We start from the raw sequence: 13,120 nt of genomic DNA on the forward strand, positions 1-13,120 counted from the left end.
CCAAGAGCCAGTGCGGACCCGATGGGCCGAATGGCCTCCTTCTGCACTGTAAATTCTATGATCTACAAGTTAACCCTCTGTGGATGACTGAGAAAGTCAATTCCCAACTAAGCGGGTGTAGACTATTCCAGAGCAATGTTGATGATGACTTGCCATCCTGACTTATTGGTGGCCCGTCCTTGAGGACACTTCCTTCCACAGCAGGTGGGCTGAGCTGGCAATTTTCCCAACTCCCCCTACCCACCTTGAGGATGAAAATCTAAGCCAGTACCTTTGTTTTGCTCTCCCAAGATGCTGCCTGCCTGCTGAGGATATCTAGCGTTTTCTGTTTTTATTTCAGAATTCCAACATACACCGTATTTTGGTTTTCGGCAGTATTTGATGTTTTATCTTTGCAACAGTCACGAAAATGCTATTTTGTAGTGAAGTTGTTGAAAGAAATGAGTCGTTCATTCTATTATTCAAATGTTAGTTAGGGATCAATTTCAATAAAAGCATGAGAGTTACAACGATAATGATTTAGCTGTTTTCAATTTAGCAAAGCATTTCACATGTTAAGTCTGTTATTCAGTGGTTGCTGTCCTTGAATGAATAAGCATGACAGTCAATACTACTTAGCATTTTATATCTTTGTGGATTTTCTATTTTATAATGTCTGACAGCCAATAAATAGTACAAACGTATCGTAATGTTTGAGCTTCTCTGAGAAGATCATTTAGCTGTGTTGGGGCAGAGAGGAGGAATGGGATGATTGTGTGCAGAATATACACTGTGCCAGAAAGGTACAGCCACAGTGGACTAGTTGGCCTTTACTTGGTTAGCACTGTTGCTTCACAGTGCCAGAGTTCCAGGTTTGAATCCCGGCTTGGGTCACTGTCTATGTGGAGTTTGCACGTTCTTCCTGTATCTGCGTGGGTTTCCTCCGGGTGCACCGGTTTCCTCCCACAAATCCCGAAAGACGTGCTGTTAGGTAATTTGGGCATTCTGAATTCTCCCTCTGTGTACCGAAACAGGCTCGGAATGTGGCGACTGGGGGCTTTTCACAGTGCCTTCATTGCAATGCTAATGTAAGCCTACTAGTGACATTAAAGATTATTATTATTGTCCTTTATAACGGCAATACAATAAGCATACTATTATGACTCTTAAAAATGGACTTCACATACACCACATCTTGTGCACAACTCCCCTTTAGCTTCAGAAAAGAGCTTTACATTTCCAGAGAACAACTTTGCCCTTCATTCTGTAATGTAGTGTTGTGGCATATTAAGATGATATCTTAATTTAACCTATTCCGAAAGGAACCTCCAAAACAACAGTTCTCCCTCAGTCCTGCATCGGGGTGCCAGTTCAGATAACTTGCTGAAGTTCTGAAGTAGGGTTCAATGCAGCCTTTTTCAGGCATAGGGGTGGTTGCATCATCGTTGAACCAAGCTGATGTAAGTGGGTTGTTTGCAAGTCAGTGCCAAAGGTCCTCTTGTGCTGGTCACTCCCTGTAGAAGTGGTTTCTGGAGAATGCTTCACCAGTTATTGAGAACGCACTGGATGGGCAAATCATATCGGAGAGAATGCATGTCCTGCCCTGTAACAGACCAGTAAGCAGTGGAAAGTCCCAATCCAATTTACCTGTTACTTCCCCATATTCTATACTTTTTCTCTTTTGAGTGTTTCTCTGGTGTCCTGACTGCCTGATGTTATGGGCCAGGGTTTGGAGAACCCCAAAGTGTATCATGGAGTTCACCTGACCCACAACTTTTAATAGTTTGTGGTATGGGGAGCACACGGCCCACTCTACAGGTGTGGTACACCAGAAATGGAAACATATTTTTTAAAGCAAAACAATGTTTATTCTATGAACTCAAGTTAACCTTTTTAAAACATACAGTGAACATCTTAGCAACCATCAATTCAAATACAACCCCCAAAGAATACTACACTAAGTAATCCGTAAGCTGTCCTTTTAACATCCAGAAGACTTAAGAAGCACCTTTAAACAGAAGCACATTGGGTTTACAGTCACTACTGAGAACATTTATAATTCTGAACTCACCAAATGATCAAGAGATAGTCTTTTGATGGCAGAGAGATCAACAGTACAGCTGCTCTGTCTGGCTTCAGCTCCCACACTGAAAACAAAACTAAAAACACACCCTGTAGCCTGCTCAAAAATGAAAGTAAAAAGCTGACAGACAGCCCAGCTCCACCCACTCTCTGACATCAGCGCAGTAGCGAATACCATTTCTTAAAGGTACTCTCACGACAGATATTTATATACATACGCATTTATAAACACCCATTTCTTCAAGGTACTGACACTGACCTTCATTAGCCAATATGGAATATATTAATTGAAGAAGAAAATGCTTGTCAGGATTGGCCAATTCCAACAGAATATTCTGAAATTCAAATGTGCAACTTTACAGGAACTTTTAAGGAAGAATAAATGTGACCACTTCACAGCCTACTTCACTGAGCTGAGTGCAGGATCCGAGCTCTAGGCATACCAATGTAATCTGGGTAGAAACAGGCTCAGAGAATAGGAATTTGTAACAGTTGAGTTGGATAATTGGGAAAATGTCTTTGCATTTTCACTGAGCAGGAAATATTAATCAGGCGTATGTATAATTAGCATCTTTATTCTCTTCTCTGCAGCGCCGCCAACTGTAAGCATCATGCACTCTGGTCAAGCATGTAACATAGAAGAAGAACGGTATACGGAGAGAGTGTACACAATTCGAGAAGGAGAAACCTTGGAGCTAACCTGCCTTGTGAGAGGTCATCCTCGGCCACAGGTGAATCCCAAAATCCTAGATTATCGAGAAGAGTTACCAATGTGCTTGCTTAGTTTTGTTGCATGGTTATTTGATGAATTTTATTTCAAACAACGAATAGTTAAAACACTAATATATTCCTTTCAAATATAATTCAAATGCAACATACTTGATGCAAAGGGTTAAACATTTGCCTTTCAATTCTGTGACTGGAATTAGTTCCACCCGAGACTGGTCCTATATAAAATGGTTTCGGCAGTCTCAATCCAGTTCCCAATCGGTACAGCACATTACACAAACCATCCAAGTTTGGTACTACTTAGCTCTACTGATTGATAACATCATCAAGGCTGTAAAATTGTTGCAGGGTACAATGGAAAAACTGACACACTCATGGAAAAGGGTGGTGCTGCCCTCGGGGGGGGGGGGGGGGGCGACACAGTGATGGGGGAGCAGAGGGGAGTTTATGGTATACCCAACTGTTATACCTGTCTTGAGAGCACGGATTACGGGCACATTAAATGCAAAGGACACCATTCTGTGGCACTAATATTCTTCATCTTGATTGAGGACAAGAAAGCAAAACTTAATATAAATGTATCACTCGCACAGAACATCTTTTAATTTGCTTAATGCTACCTCTTATCAGCATATTTCCACCTCATTCACTACCCTTGATTGCCTTTAGAATGATGGACACATCCAATGATAATTTGTCTGTACGGCTGGAGTATGCAGCACTCTGTATTTCAATCAACCTCTTTTTGATTGAAGATGTACTTGTGAAACAGTTTGCAGCTCACTGTATTGTTGACTGGCACAGTTAGCACTAGGACCATTTTCAACCAAGAAAATAACGGTTTCCTCACATTGTGATATGTCTGAAGGCATTATTTTACAACCCAGGCTCGTGTGAATAAAAATGACAGACTCACTATATAGGGCTGGAGTTTTGCGGTGCCCGGAGGCCTTTAGAATGGTGGGTGAGAGACCCAGATGTGGAAACCCTGCTCTCATTTCCAGTGGATCTAATTTTTGCCGGCAAGGGGAAAGAGGCAGGACATGAATCACACAGGTTGGAAAATCCAAACTCAGCGGGGCGATGTGACCTTAGTCCCCCAAGTTCAAATCGACCAAATTTTTGTATTTCTGAGGGCCTTAGCTCACAATTTTGGAAGCGCAAATGTATGGAGGAAACATAATTTCCTTTGAAGGATCGACATGGTCTGTTTAAATGTGATGATACGAAATGAATTCAGACCCCAGCTCTTTAAAAATGATTTTTAAAAATGACAGCTTTCAGTTGTAATAACAAAGGTAAACCACTGCTGAGGAGCAATAATTGACAGGCCGTCTGGTGTAGCTTTAAAAATAACATTAGTACCTGTTCCTGTAGTTTGAATAGACTCCAATCCTAATAATTCCCAGGGGTTTTCATTGCAGTTGAGCCCATTATGAACGCTTGGCAGAGTTTTAAAAATTCCAAAACCACTCATCTCAGTCTTTGATGTGGTTTGTGAATAGAAGCTTGTGTTTGCAACAGATTGACCATTTGTGAGGATTTAAATTTTTGAATGAATTTCATGAATAAGAGTTTTTTTCAGGATCAGGGGCGTCATTCTCCAACCCCCCGCCGGGTTGGAGAATCGCCGGGGGCTGCCGTGAATCCCGCCCCTGCCGGTTGCCGAAGTCTCCGGTACCGGATATTTGGCGGGGGGGAATCGGGCCGCGCCGGTTGGCGGGCCCCCCCCGCTCGATTCTCCGGCCCGGATGGGCCGAAGTCCCGCCGATAAATTGCCTGTCCCGCCGGCGTGGATTAAACCACCTTTTGAACGGCGGGACAAGGCGGCATAGGCGGGCTCCGGGGTCCTGGGGGGGGGCGATCTGGCCCCGGGGGGTGCCCCCACGGTGGCCTGGCCCGCGATCGGGGCCCACCGATCCGCGGGCGGGCCTGTGCCGTGGGGGCACTCTTTCCCTTCCGCCTCCGCCACGGTCTCCACCATGGCGGAGGCGGAAGAGACTCCCTCCACTGCGCATGCGTGGGAAACTGTCAGCGGCCACTGACGCTCCCGCGCATGCGCCGCCCCGAGATGTCATTTCCGCGCCAGCTGGCGGGGCAACAAAGGCCGTTTCCGCCAGCTGGCTGGGCGGAAATTCCTCCGGCGTCGGCCTAGCCCCTCAATGTTGGGGCTCGGCCCCCAAAGATGCGGAGCATTCCGCACCTTTGGGGCAGCGCGATGCCCGTCTGATTGGCGCCGTTTTGGGCGCCAGTCGGCGGACATCGCGCCATTTCGGGAGAATTTTGCCCCAAGTGTGTAAGAGTGAGCCATCTCTTAAATTGGTAGAAGATTTTTCTTTTCATATAATCATGGCTCTTGAGGTCTGCCCACAGTAGATACTGGCTATGGAGGTGGCATGAACATGGTGTGGAGGGCATGGAGGTGGCATGGGAATATGTGGGGGAGTGAGGGAAATGGAAGTGGCAGGACCTTTGGTGAGTATGGAGGTAGCACACGGGTATGAGAGGTATGGGTGTGGGTGGGGAGATGAGAGTTCAGGGAGGAGGGTCTAACATCCTTTTTCACAACTGGGTCAAAGTGACAGAGAACTGAGGCAGTTCCTTCAACGAGCCTGCTCGGCATTCTCCCGCCTGCATGGTCATCTTTGAACTGCCTCCAAAGGCTTGGGCCCAATTCCATCTTGCCGCCGCCTCCCCCGACAAAAACATGGTGGGCTGGGACCCTTTTAAAGGAAACGGATCTGTCAGGAAATCTCCCTACTTGAGCAGTCCGCCACGATTGTGAGAATCCAGCCCAGAAACTAGGCCGGGATTCTCCCTTCTGGGGTCCCCACGCCGGCGGGAAAACCAACGGCAACCACTCCGGCCTCAACAGCCCCCGAAAGTGTAGGCGACGGGACGGCGCGAGTTCACACATGCGCCGAAGGGCCGACATGATCTTGCGCATGCGCAGACTGGCCGGCGTGGTTCTGCGCATGCGGAATTTGATGCATGCGCGGTGTGTTCTCTTCTCCGCGCCGGCCATGGCGAAGCCCTACAGGGGCTGGCACGGAAGGAAGAAGTGCCCCCACGGACCAAGCCCGCCCACAGATGGGTGGGCCCCGATCGTGGGACAGGCCACCGTGGGGGTCCACCCCGGGGTGGGATCCCCTCGAACCCTCCCGAGGACCACCCCCGCCGACTTACCTGCCAGGTCCCGCATGGTAGCATAGTGGTTAGCACAATTGCTTCACAGCTCCAGGGTCCCAGGTTCTATTCCCGGCTTGGGTCACTGTCTGTGCAGAGTCTACACGTTCTCCCCGTGTGTCGTGGGTTTTCTCCGGGTGCTCCGGTTTCCTCCCACAGTCCAAAGATGTGCAGGTTAGGTGGATTGGCCATGCTAAATTGCCCTTAGTGTCCAAAATTGCCCTTAGTGTTGGGTGGGGTTACTGCGTTATGGGAATAGGGTGGGGGTGTGGGCTTGGGTAGGGTGCTCTTTCCAAGAGCCGGTGCAGACTCGCTGGGCCGAATGGCCTCCTTCTGCACTGTAAATTCTATGATTCTCTGACTGGCAAGAAATGGACAGCTGCTCAGCCCATCGGGGCCCGGAGAATCGCCGGGGGGGCCGCTGCCAACGGCCCCCGACCGGCGTGGCGGGAATCCTGCCCCCACCCAAAAACGGCACCGGAGAATATGGCAGCCGGGGTCGGGGCGGGATTCGCACTGCCCCCCGGGGATTCTCCGACCCGGCAGGGGGTTAGAGAATCCCGCCCCTAATGTGGAGTTCAAAAATTGTGGCCTTGCCTTTGAGCTTGGCTGCCTTATTCATTGGTATTGATACATTATTACTTCAATCCAATGGAGTTTTAAATTCCCCAAGTACTGTAAGGAGCAATGAAAGATGTGCGTTGCATTTTGAAGAAAAAACTCGCCTTTCTCCACATATTTGGTGCATAATGAGATGTAAATACACTTAACATCTTATATTATTGAAGCAAAGTTTCTGTGTACAAATTCAAGTTGCATTTGTAAACAATAAAACAATGAATGTAAGGCTGCATGCCCAATCCTCTTATCTCCTCTGTAGAAATGATCCACTTTCAGAGAAGTGAGCCAAAATAAATGACAACCAGCCAGTGTTACACTGTAAACTGAGGAACACATTCACTTCATCACTGACTGCTTAGAAGGCAGGTGAGGCTTAATCTCAGTTTGAATATCGTGAGGAACAGAAATTGGAAGGTTGCCGAGTCTGAAGCTAGTGGGAAAATTTACAATGGGCCATAATTCCGGCCCTTTGGGTCAGCTTACCTGCAGTTAAATTCGTAAGCACCTGTCTTGTCTGACAGGCCCAGTGAGAATCAGGAAGAGAAGAGTGTCCTCGGCCCCAGTGGCGAAGCATAAAATAAACGATGTGAATAGGGACACACACCCTTTCTAACGGCACTAGCTACCATAAAGCGGGTGAATTTAAATTTTCCATTGAAAATAACAGGCCCGGGAGAAGGTAATTATCTGAGGGATGTGAATGGGATGTGGGGGTTCGGGGAGGATTAGGAAGAGATTTAACATTGGGGGTGGGGTTTTTGATCATCTTGGGGGAGTCAGACATGGGGGTGAGGGTGTTTGGATATCGGGAGGGGATTCGGACACGTGGAGTTGGAGGGTTCGGATATCCGGACAGAGTCAGTTATGGGGGGATTGGTGGGCATGGATATTGGTGGGGGGTCACCGGTATGGACGGGTGCAGAAATTCGACATCAGGAGGATGCAAACATAATGAGGTTGGGAGGTTCAGATATCAGGGGAAAGTTGTACATTGCGGGGTGGAGGGTTTGGATATGGTAGTGGATTTGGACATACAGGGGTGGGGAGTTCAAACATCGGTGGGGGAGCCGGACATGGGGGCGGGTGTTTCTTACATCACGACAGACTCAAACCTGGGGAGGCGGTGTGGGGGGTTCGGACATTGGAGTAGTGTTGGACATGAGAGGGGTGGGGGGATTTGGGAATCATCTTTATACTTCTTTGATCCCGAGTTAAGTTTCTTCTTTGTAAGCTGTTCACCAGGGGCCCTGGAGCTAGTACAGAGCTAACACTAGCACTGCTCTGTCATGTTGTGGATTCTCCTGGCAGCTCTCTCCAGCAGATTCTGTTGTGAGATCCTGGCCAGTAGGTACATTGCCTATTTGTGTCTCTGGCCATCTGTTCCTTGTAAGAAAACCATCCATCTTAACAGTCGTCCTGCCTTGCTTGCTAGCAGTGGGAAAATGGAAGAAGCTCTCCTCTGTGATTTGGTATCAAAAGCACGTACATACAGGGTGCACGCTTTCAAGTGTACATGCAGGGCGTATGATCTGCTCACTGCTGCCGTTTACAGTCAGAAGTCATTTCATTCATGCCAGTAGCAGCCGCCATTCTCAATTTAAATGCCTGTAGCGGCCGCTGGGCACTTCCTCTATGATCAGCACCATCGTTGAAATGTTGTGATCGATTGCTCGGCGATTCTCCCAACATCCGCCTGTGATCCACCTGTAGACTGCGACCCACACTTTGAAAAACACTGCTATAAATTATTGGGGTACTGAAGTGCAGAGGAACAGAGCAACCTTGGAGTGCATGTCCACAGATCACTGAAGATGGTTGGTAAGGTCTTTGACAAAGCATATGGGATACCTCCCCCTTCAAAAGAATAGGGATAGAATATAAGTGCTGGGAGGTTATGTTAGAACTGTATAAAACACAAGTTAGGACAGAGCTGGAATTTTTAATTGCTCTCTGGCCACAGGGAAGGTGCTAGAGGACTGGAGGACAGCTGATATGGTTCTACTTTTCAAGAAGGGTAGTAGAGATGAACCAAGACTTACAGACCAGTGAGTCTCACATCAGTGGTCGGAAAACTATTGGAGAAAATCCTGAAGGACATAATCAATCTCCACTTGGAGAGACAAGGTTTGATTAGAGACAGTCAGCATGGCTTTGTCAGAGGGAGGTCCTGCCAAAAAATGTGATTTAATTTTTTGAAGAGCTAATCAGGGGCGAGATTCTCTGACCCCCCCGCCGGGTCGGAGAATCGCCGGGGGCTGGCGTGAATCCCGCCCCCGCCGGTTGCCGAATTCTCCGGCACCGGACATTCGGCGGGGGTGGGAATCGCGCCGCGCCAGTTGGCGGGCCCCCCCCCCGCGATTCTCTGGCCCGGATGGGCCGAAGTCCCGCTGCTAGAAAGCCTGTCCCGCCGGCGTAGATTAAACCACCTACCTTACCGGTGGGACAAGGCAGCGCGGGCGAACTCCGGGGTCCTGGGGGGGGCGCGCGGTGATCTGGCCCCGGGGGGTTCCCCCACGGTGGCCTGACCCACGATCGGGGCCCACCGATCCGCGGGCGGGCCTGTGCCGTGGGGGCACTCTTTTCCTTCCGCCTTCGCCACGGTCTCCACCATGGCGGAGGCGGAAGAGACTCCCTCCACAGCGCATGCGCGGGGATGCCGTGAGCGGCCGCTAACGCTCCCGCGCATGCGCCGCCCGGAGATGTCATTTCCGCGCCAGCTGGCGGGGCACCAAAGGCCTTTTCCGCCAGCTGGCGGGGCGGAAATTAGTCCGTCGCGGGCCTAGCCCCTTAAGGTTGGGGCTCGGCCCCCCAAGATGCAGAGGATTCCGCACCTTTGGGGCGGCGCGATGCCCGACTGATTTGCGCCGTTTCGGGCGCCGGTCGGCGAACATCGCGCCGTTACTGGTGAATTTCGCCCCAGGTGTGGAGATGAGAGTAGTGCAGTGGATGTAATTTATCTGGATTTCAGCAAAGCTTTTGACAAGGTCCACATGGGAGACTGATAAAGAAGGTAAAAGCACTTGGGATGCAGGGTAATGTGACAATTTGGATCCAAAATTGACTTAGTGATAGGAGACAGAGGGTGGTGATAGAAAGCTGTGTGACTGGAGACTGGTTATACAGTGGTACACCACAGGAATCAGGGCTGGGTCCCTCATTGTTTGTGATATATATATATATATATATATAAATAATAGGGAAGGAAATGTGGGGGAGATGATAAGTAAGTTTGAAGATGTCACGTAGATTGGCCGGATGGTTGACAGTGAAGGCGGCAGGACAGGTGAATAGAGTAGTTCAGAATGCTTACAGGACACTTGCCTTTATATGTCATGGCAAAGATTAGAAGCCATGATGTGGAGATGCCGGCGTTGGACTGGGGTGAGATCATTTTTTTTTGAGGAGTGTGAGAGAGGGACTTGAGTGGGTTTGTGATCTGTAGCCCTTTCGGGATCTTGTCTGCTTTTTTGCATCTTTGTAGAACCTTAATGTCAGTGTCTATATGCGCGATCTTCCTGGAGATCCTCTCCACTTTGAAGAGGTATGTTTCTGGAACATACCTCTTCATTCACCTGAGGAAGGAGCAGCGCTCCGAAAGCTAGTGACATCGAAACAAACCTGTTGGACTTTAACCTGGTGTTGTAAGACTTTTAAAGATTATAAGAGCAGGGAGGCAATGTTGGCGCTGTACACAACTTTAGTTTGACCACAGCTGTAGTACTATGTTCAGTTCTGGTCACTGCACTATAAGAAGGTTGTGATTGCACTAGCAACGGTGCAGAGGCGGTTAAGCAGGATGATCTGGGATGGAGCATTTTAGTTATGGAGAGGCTGGATAAACTTGGGTTGTTTTTCTAAGAGCAGAGAAGGCTGAGTGGGAACCTGGTGAGGTGCACAAGATTATGAGGGGCATGGGCAGGCTGGATAGGAAGCAGCAGGTCCCCTTACCTGAAGGGTCAATAACAAGGGGGCATAATTTTAAGATGAGGGACAGGAGGTTTAGAGGGGATTTTCCAGCCAGAGAATGGTGGGAATCTGGAATGGTCTACCTGGGAGGGTAGTTGAGGCAGCAAACCTCACAATCTTTAAAAATACTTGGATGAGCACTTGAAATTGCACAACAGGCAACGACTCGGTACCGCGGTTCCTCAGACTCTGTGAAGAGTGGCCCCTCGATCGGACCAAGAAAGGCTGCAATCTCGGCACAGTGGTTAGCACTGCTGCCTCACAACTCCAGGGATTCGACTTTAATTTCGGCCTCAGGTGACTGTGTGGGGTTTGCACTTTCTCCCCGTGTCTGCGTGGGTTTCCTCCGGGTGCTCCGGTTTCCTCCCACAGTCCAAAGGTTTGCAGGTTAGGTGGATTGGCCATGATAAATTGCTCCTTAGTGGCCAAAAAAGGTTAAGTGGGGTTACAGGTATAGGGTGGAGGCATAGGCTTAAGTAGGGTGCTCTTTCCAAGGGCTGGTCCAGACTCGGTGGCCTCCTTCAGCACTGTAGTGATTCTATGATTCTATTCTATGATTCTTTCATTTGGCAGCAAGAGACGCAAAAGGTTTCTGGGAAGCGGAGAGCACTCAGATTACAGATCCAGAGAAATGTGATCAGATGTATGAAAGTTTAGCCAGAATCCATTCTGCTTATCACCGAAGTGGGAGAATGCCAAATGTTTTTTGCAATAGATAACATGAAAAAAATGGAGGAAATGAAGAACGGTATGTGGAAAAAACTGTGAGAGACATTCACAGGCAAACCAGAAGTCAAGGCAATGGGCCAAGTGCTGTAAAGTGGGATTGGTGTAGATTTAAGAGTATATTTTTTTGCCTGTGCAGGTTTGATGGGCTGAAGGGCCTCTTCTGTACGATTCTATGATTCTATGGAGTACTACATGCCATTATAGTCACCGTAAAAAAGATACAATTGCACTAGAAAGCGTACAAAGGAGATTTATGAGGAATTGGCCTGGACTGGGAATTTTAGTTATGAGGAAAGATTGGGTAGGCCGCAGTTGCTTTCTTTGGAAGCGGGGAGGGGGTGGGGAATCATTTGAAAGGGTCGAGATAGTCTGGATAGGAAGGCCCATTGAAGACCCAATCCCCTTAGTTGAGGGGATAAAACCAGGGTGATGGACTCAGGGCAAGATGTATGAGATTTAGAGGGGTAGAAAGGAGTTTTGATTCATCCAGCGATTCTGGAATTCACTACCTGCAAGGGTGGTAAAAGCAGAAACTCTCATATCATTTTAAATGACTTGGATATGCACTTGAAGTATATAAACCTACCAGGCTAAGGACCAAGAACTGGAATGAGATATTTCTGGATTTAAATTTGTAAACTGGCAAGGAAATAATGGGCTGTTTGGCTTCCATCTGTGTTGTCAATATCTATGATTTTATATAGACATAGACATATCCACAGTATAGAAGGAGGTGTTGTCAATGTCTATGATTTTATATAGACTTAGACATATCCACAGTATAGAAGGAGGTGTTGTCAATATCTATGATTTTATATAGACTTAGACATATCCACAGTATAGAAGGAGGTGTTGTCAATATCTATGATTTTATATAGACTTAGACATATCCACAGTATAGAAGGAGGTGTTGTCAATGTCTATCATTTTATATGGACTTAGACATATCCACAGTATAGAAGGAGGTGTTGTCAACGTCTATGATTTTATATGGACTTAGACATATCTACAGTATAGAAGGAGGTGTTGTCAATGTCTATGATTTTATATAGACATAGACATATCTACAGTATAGAAGGAGGTGTTGTCAATGTCTATGATTTTATATAGACATAGACATATCTACAGTATAGAAGGAGGTGTTGTCAATATCTATGATTTTATATAGACATAGACATATCTACAGTATAGAAGGAGGTGTTGTCAATGTCTATGATTTTATATAGACTTAGACATATCTACAGTATAGAAGGAGGTGTTGTCAATATCTATGATTTTATATAGACTTAGACATATCTACAGTATAGAAGGAGGTGTCAATATCTATGATTTTATATAGACTTAGACATATCTACAGTATAGAAGGAGGTGTTGTCAATATCTATGATTTTATATAGACTTAGACATATCTACAGTATAGAAGGAGGTGTCAATATCTATGATTTTATATAGACTTAGACATATCTACAGTATAGAAGGAGGTGTTGTCAATGTCTATGATTTTATATAGACTTAGACATATCTACAGTATAGAAGGAGGTGTTGTCAATGTCTATGATTTTATATAGACATAGACATATCTACAGTATAGAAGGAGGTGTTGTCAATGTCTATGATTTTATATAGACATAGACATAGAATCTACAGCACAGAAGGAGGCTATTCGGCCCATCAAGTCTGCACCGGTCATGGAAAGAGCACCCTACCCAAGCCCACACTTCCACCCCAGCCCCGTAACCCAGCAACCCTACCCAACCTTTTTGGACACTAAGGGCAATTTAGCATGGCCAATCCACGTAACCTGTACGTCTTTGGACTGTGGGAAGAA

The 13,120-nt window shown here is 47.3% G+C and overlaps 1 protein-coding gene across 2 annotated transcripts in view; it reads left to right on the plus strand.

The window, feature by feature from the left end:
* mdga2a (MAM domain containing glycosylphosphatidylinositol anchor 2a) overlaps positions 1-13,120 on the plus strand; it is a 1,293,828-nt gene that overhangs the window by 419,161 nt on the left and 861,547 nt on the right. For both annotated transcript variants that reach the window (XM_072491028.1, XM_072491020.1), the window contains exon 2: positions 2,653-2,792. In XM_072491028.1, coding sequence (XP_072347129.1) covers positions 2,653-2,792 — 140 coding nt within the window. The remainder of the gene's footprint in view (positions 1-2,652; positions 2,793-13,120) is intronic.

This window comes from Scyliorhinus torazame, chromosome 2 (genome assembly GCF_047496885.1).
Source record: "Scyliorhinus torazame isolate Kashiwa2021f chromosome 2, sScyTor2.1, whole genome shotgun sequence".
NCBI lineage: Eukaryota > Metazoa > Chordata > Chondrichthyes > Carcharhiniformes > Scyliorhinidae > Scyliorhinus > Scyliorhinus torazame.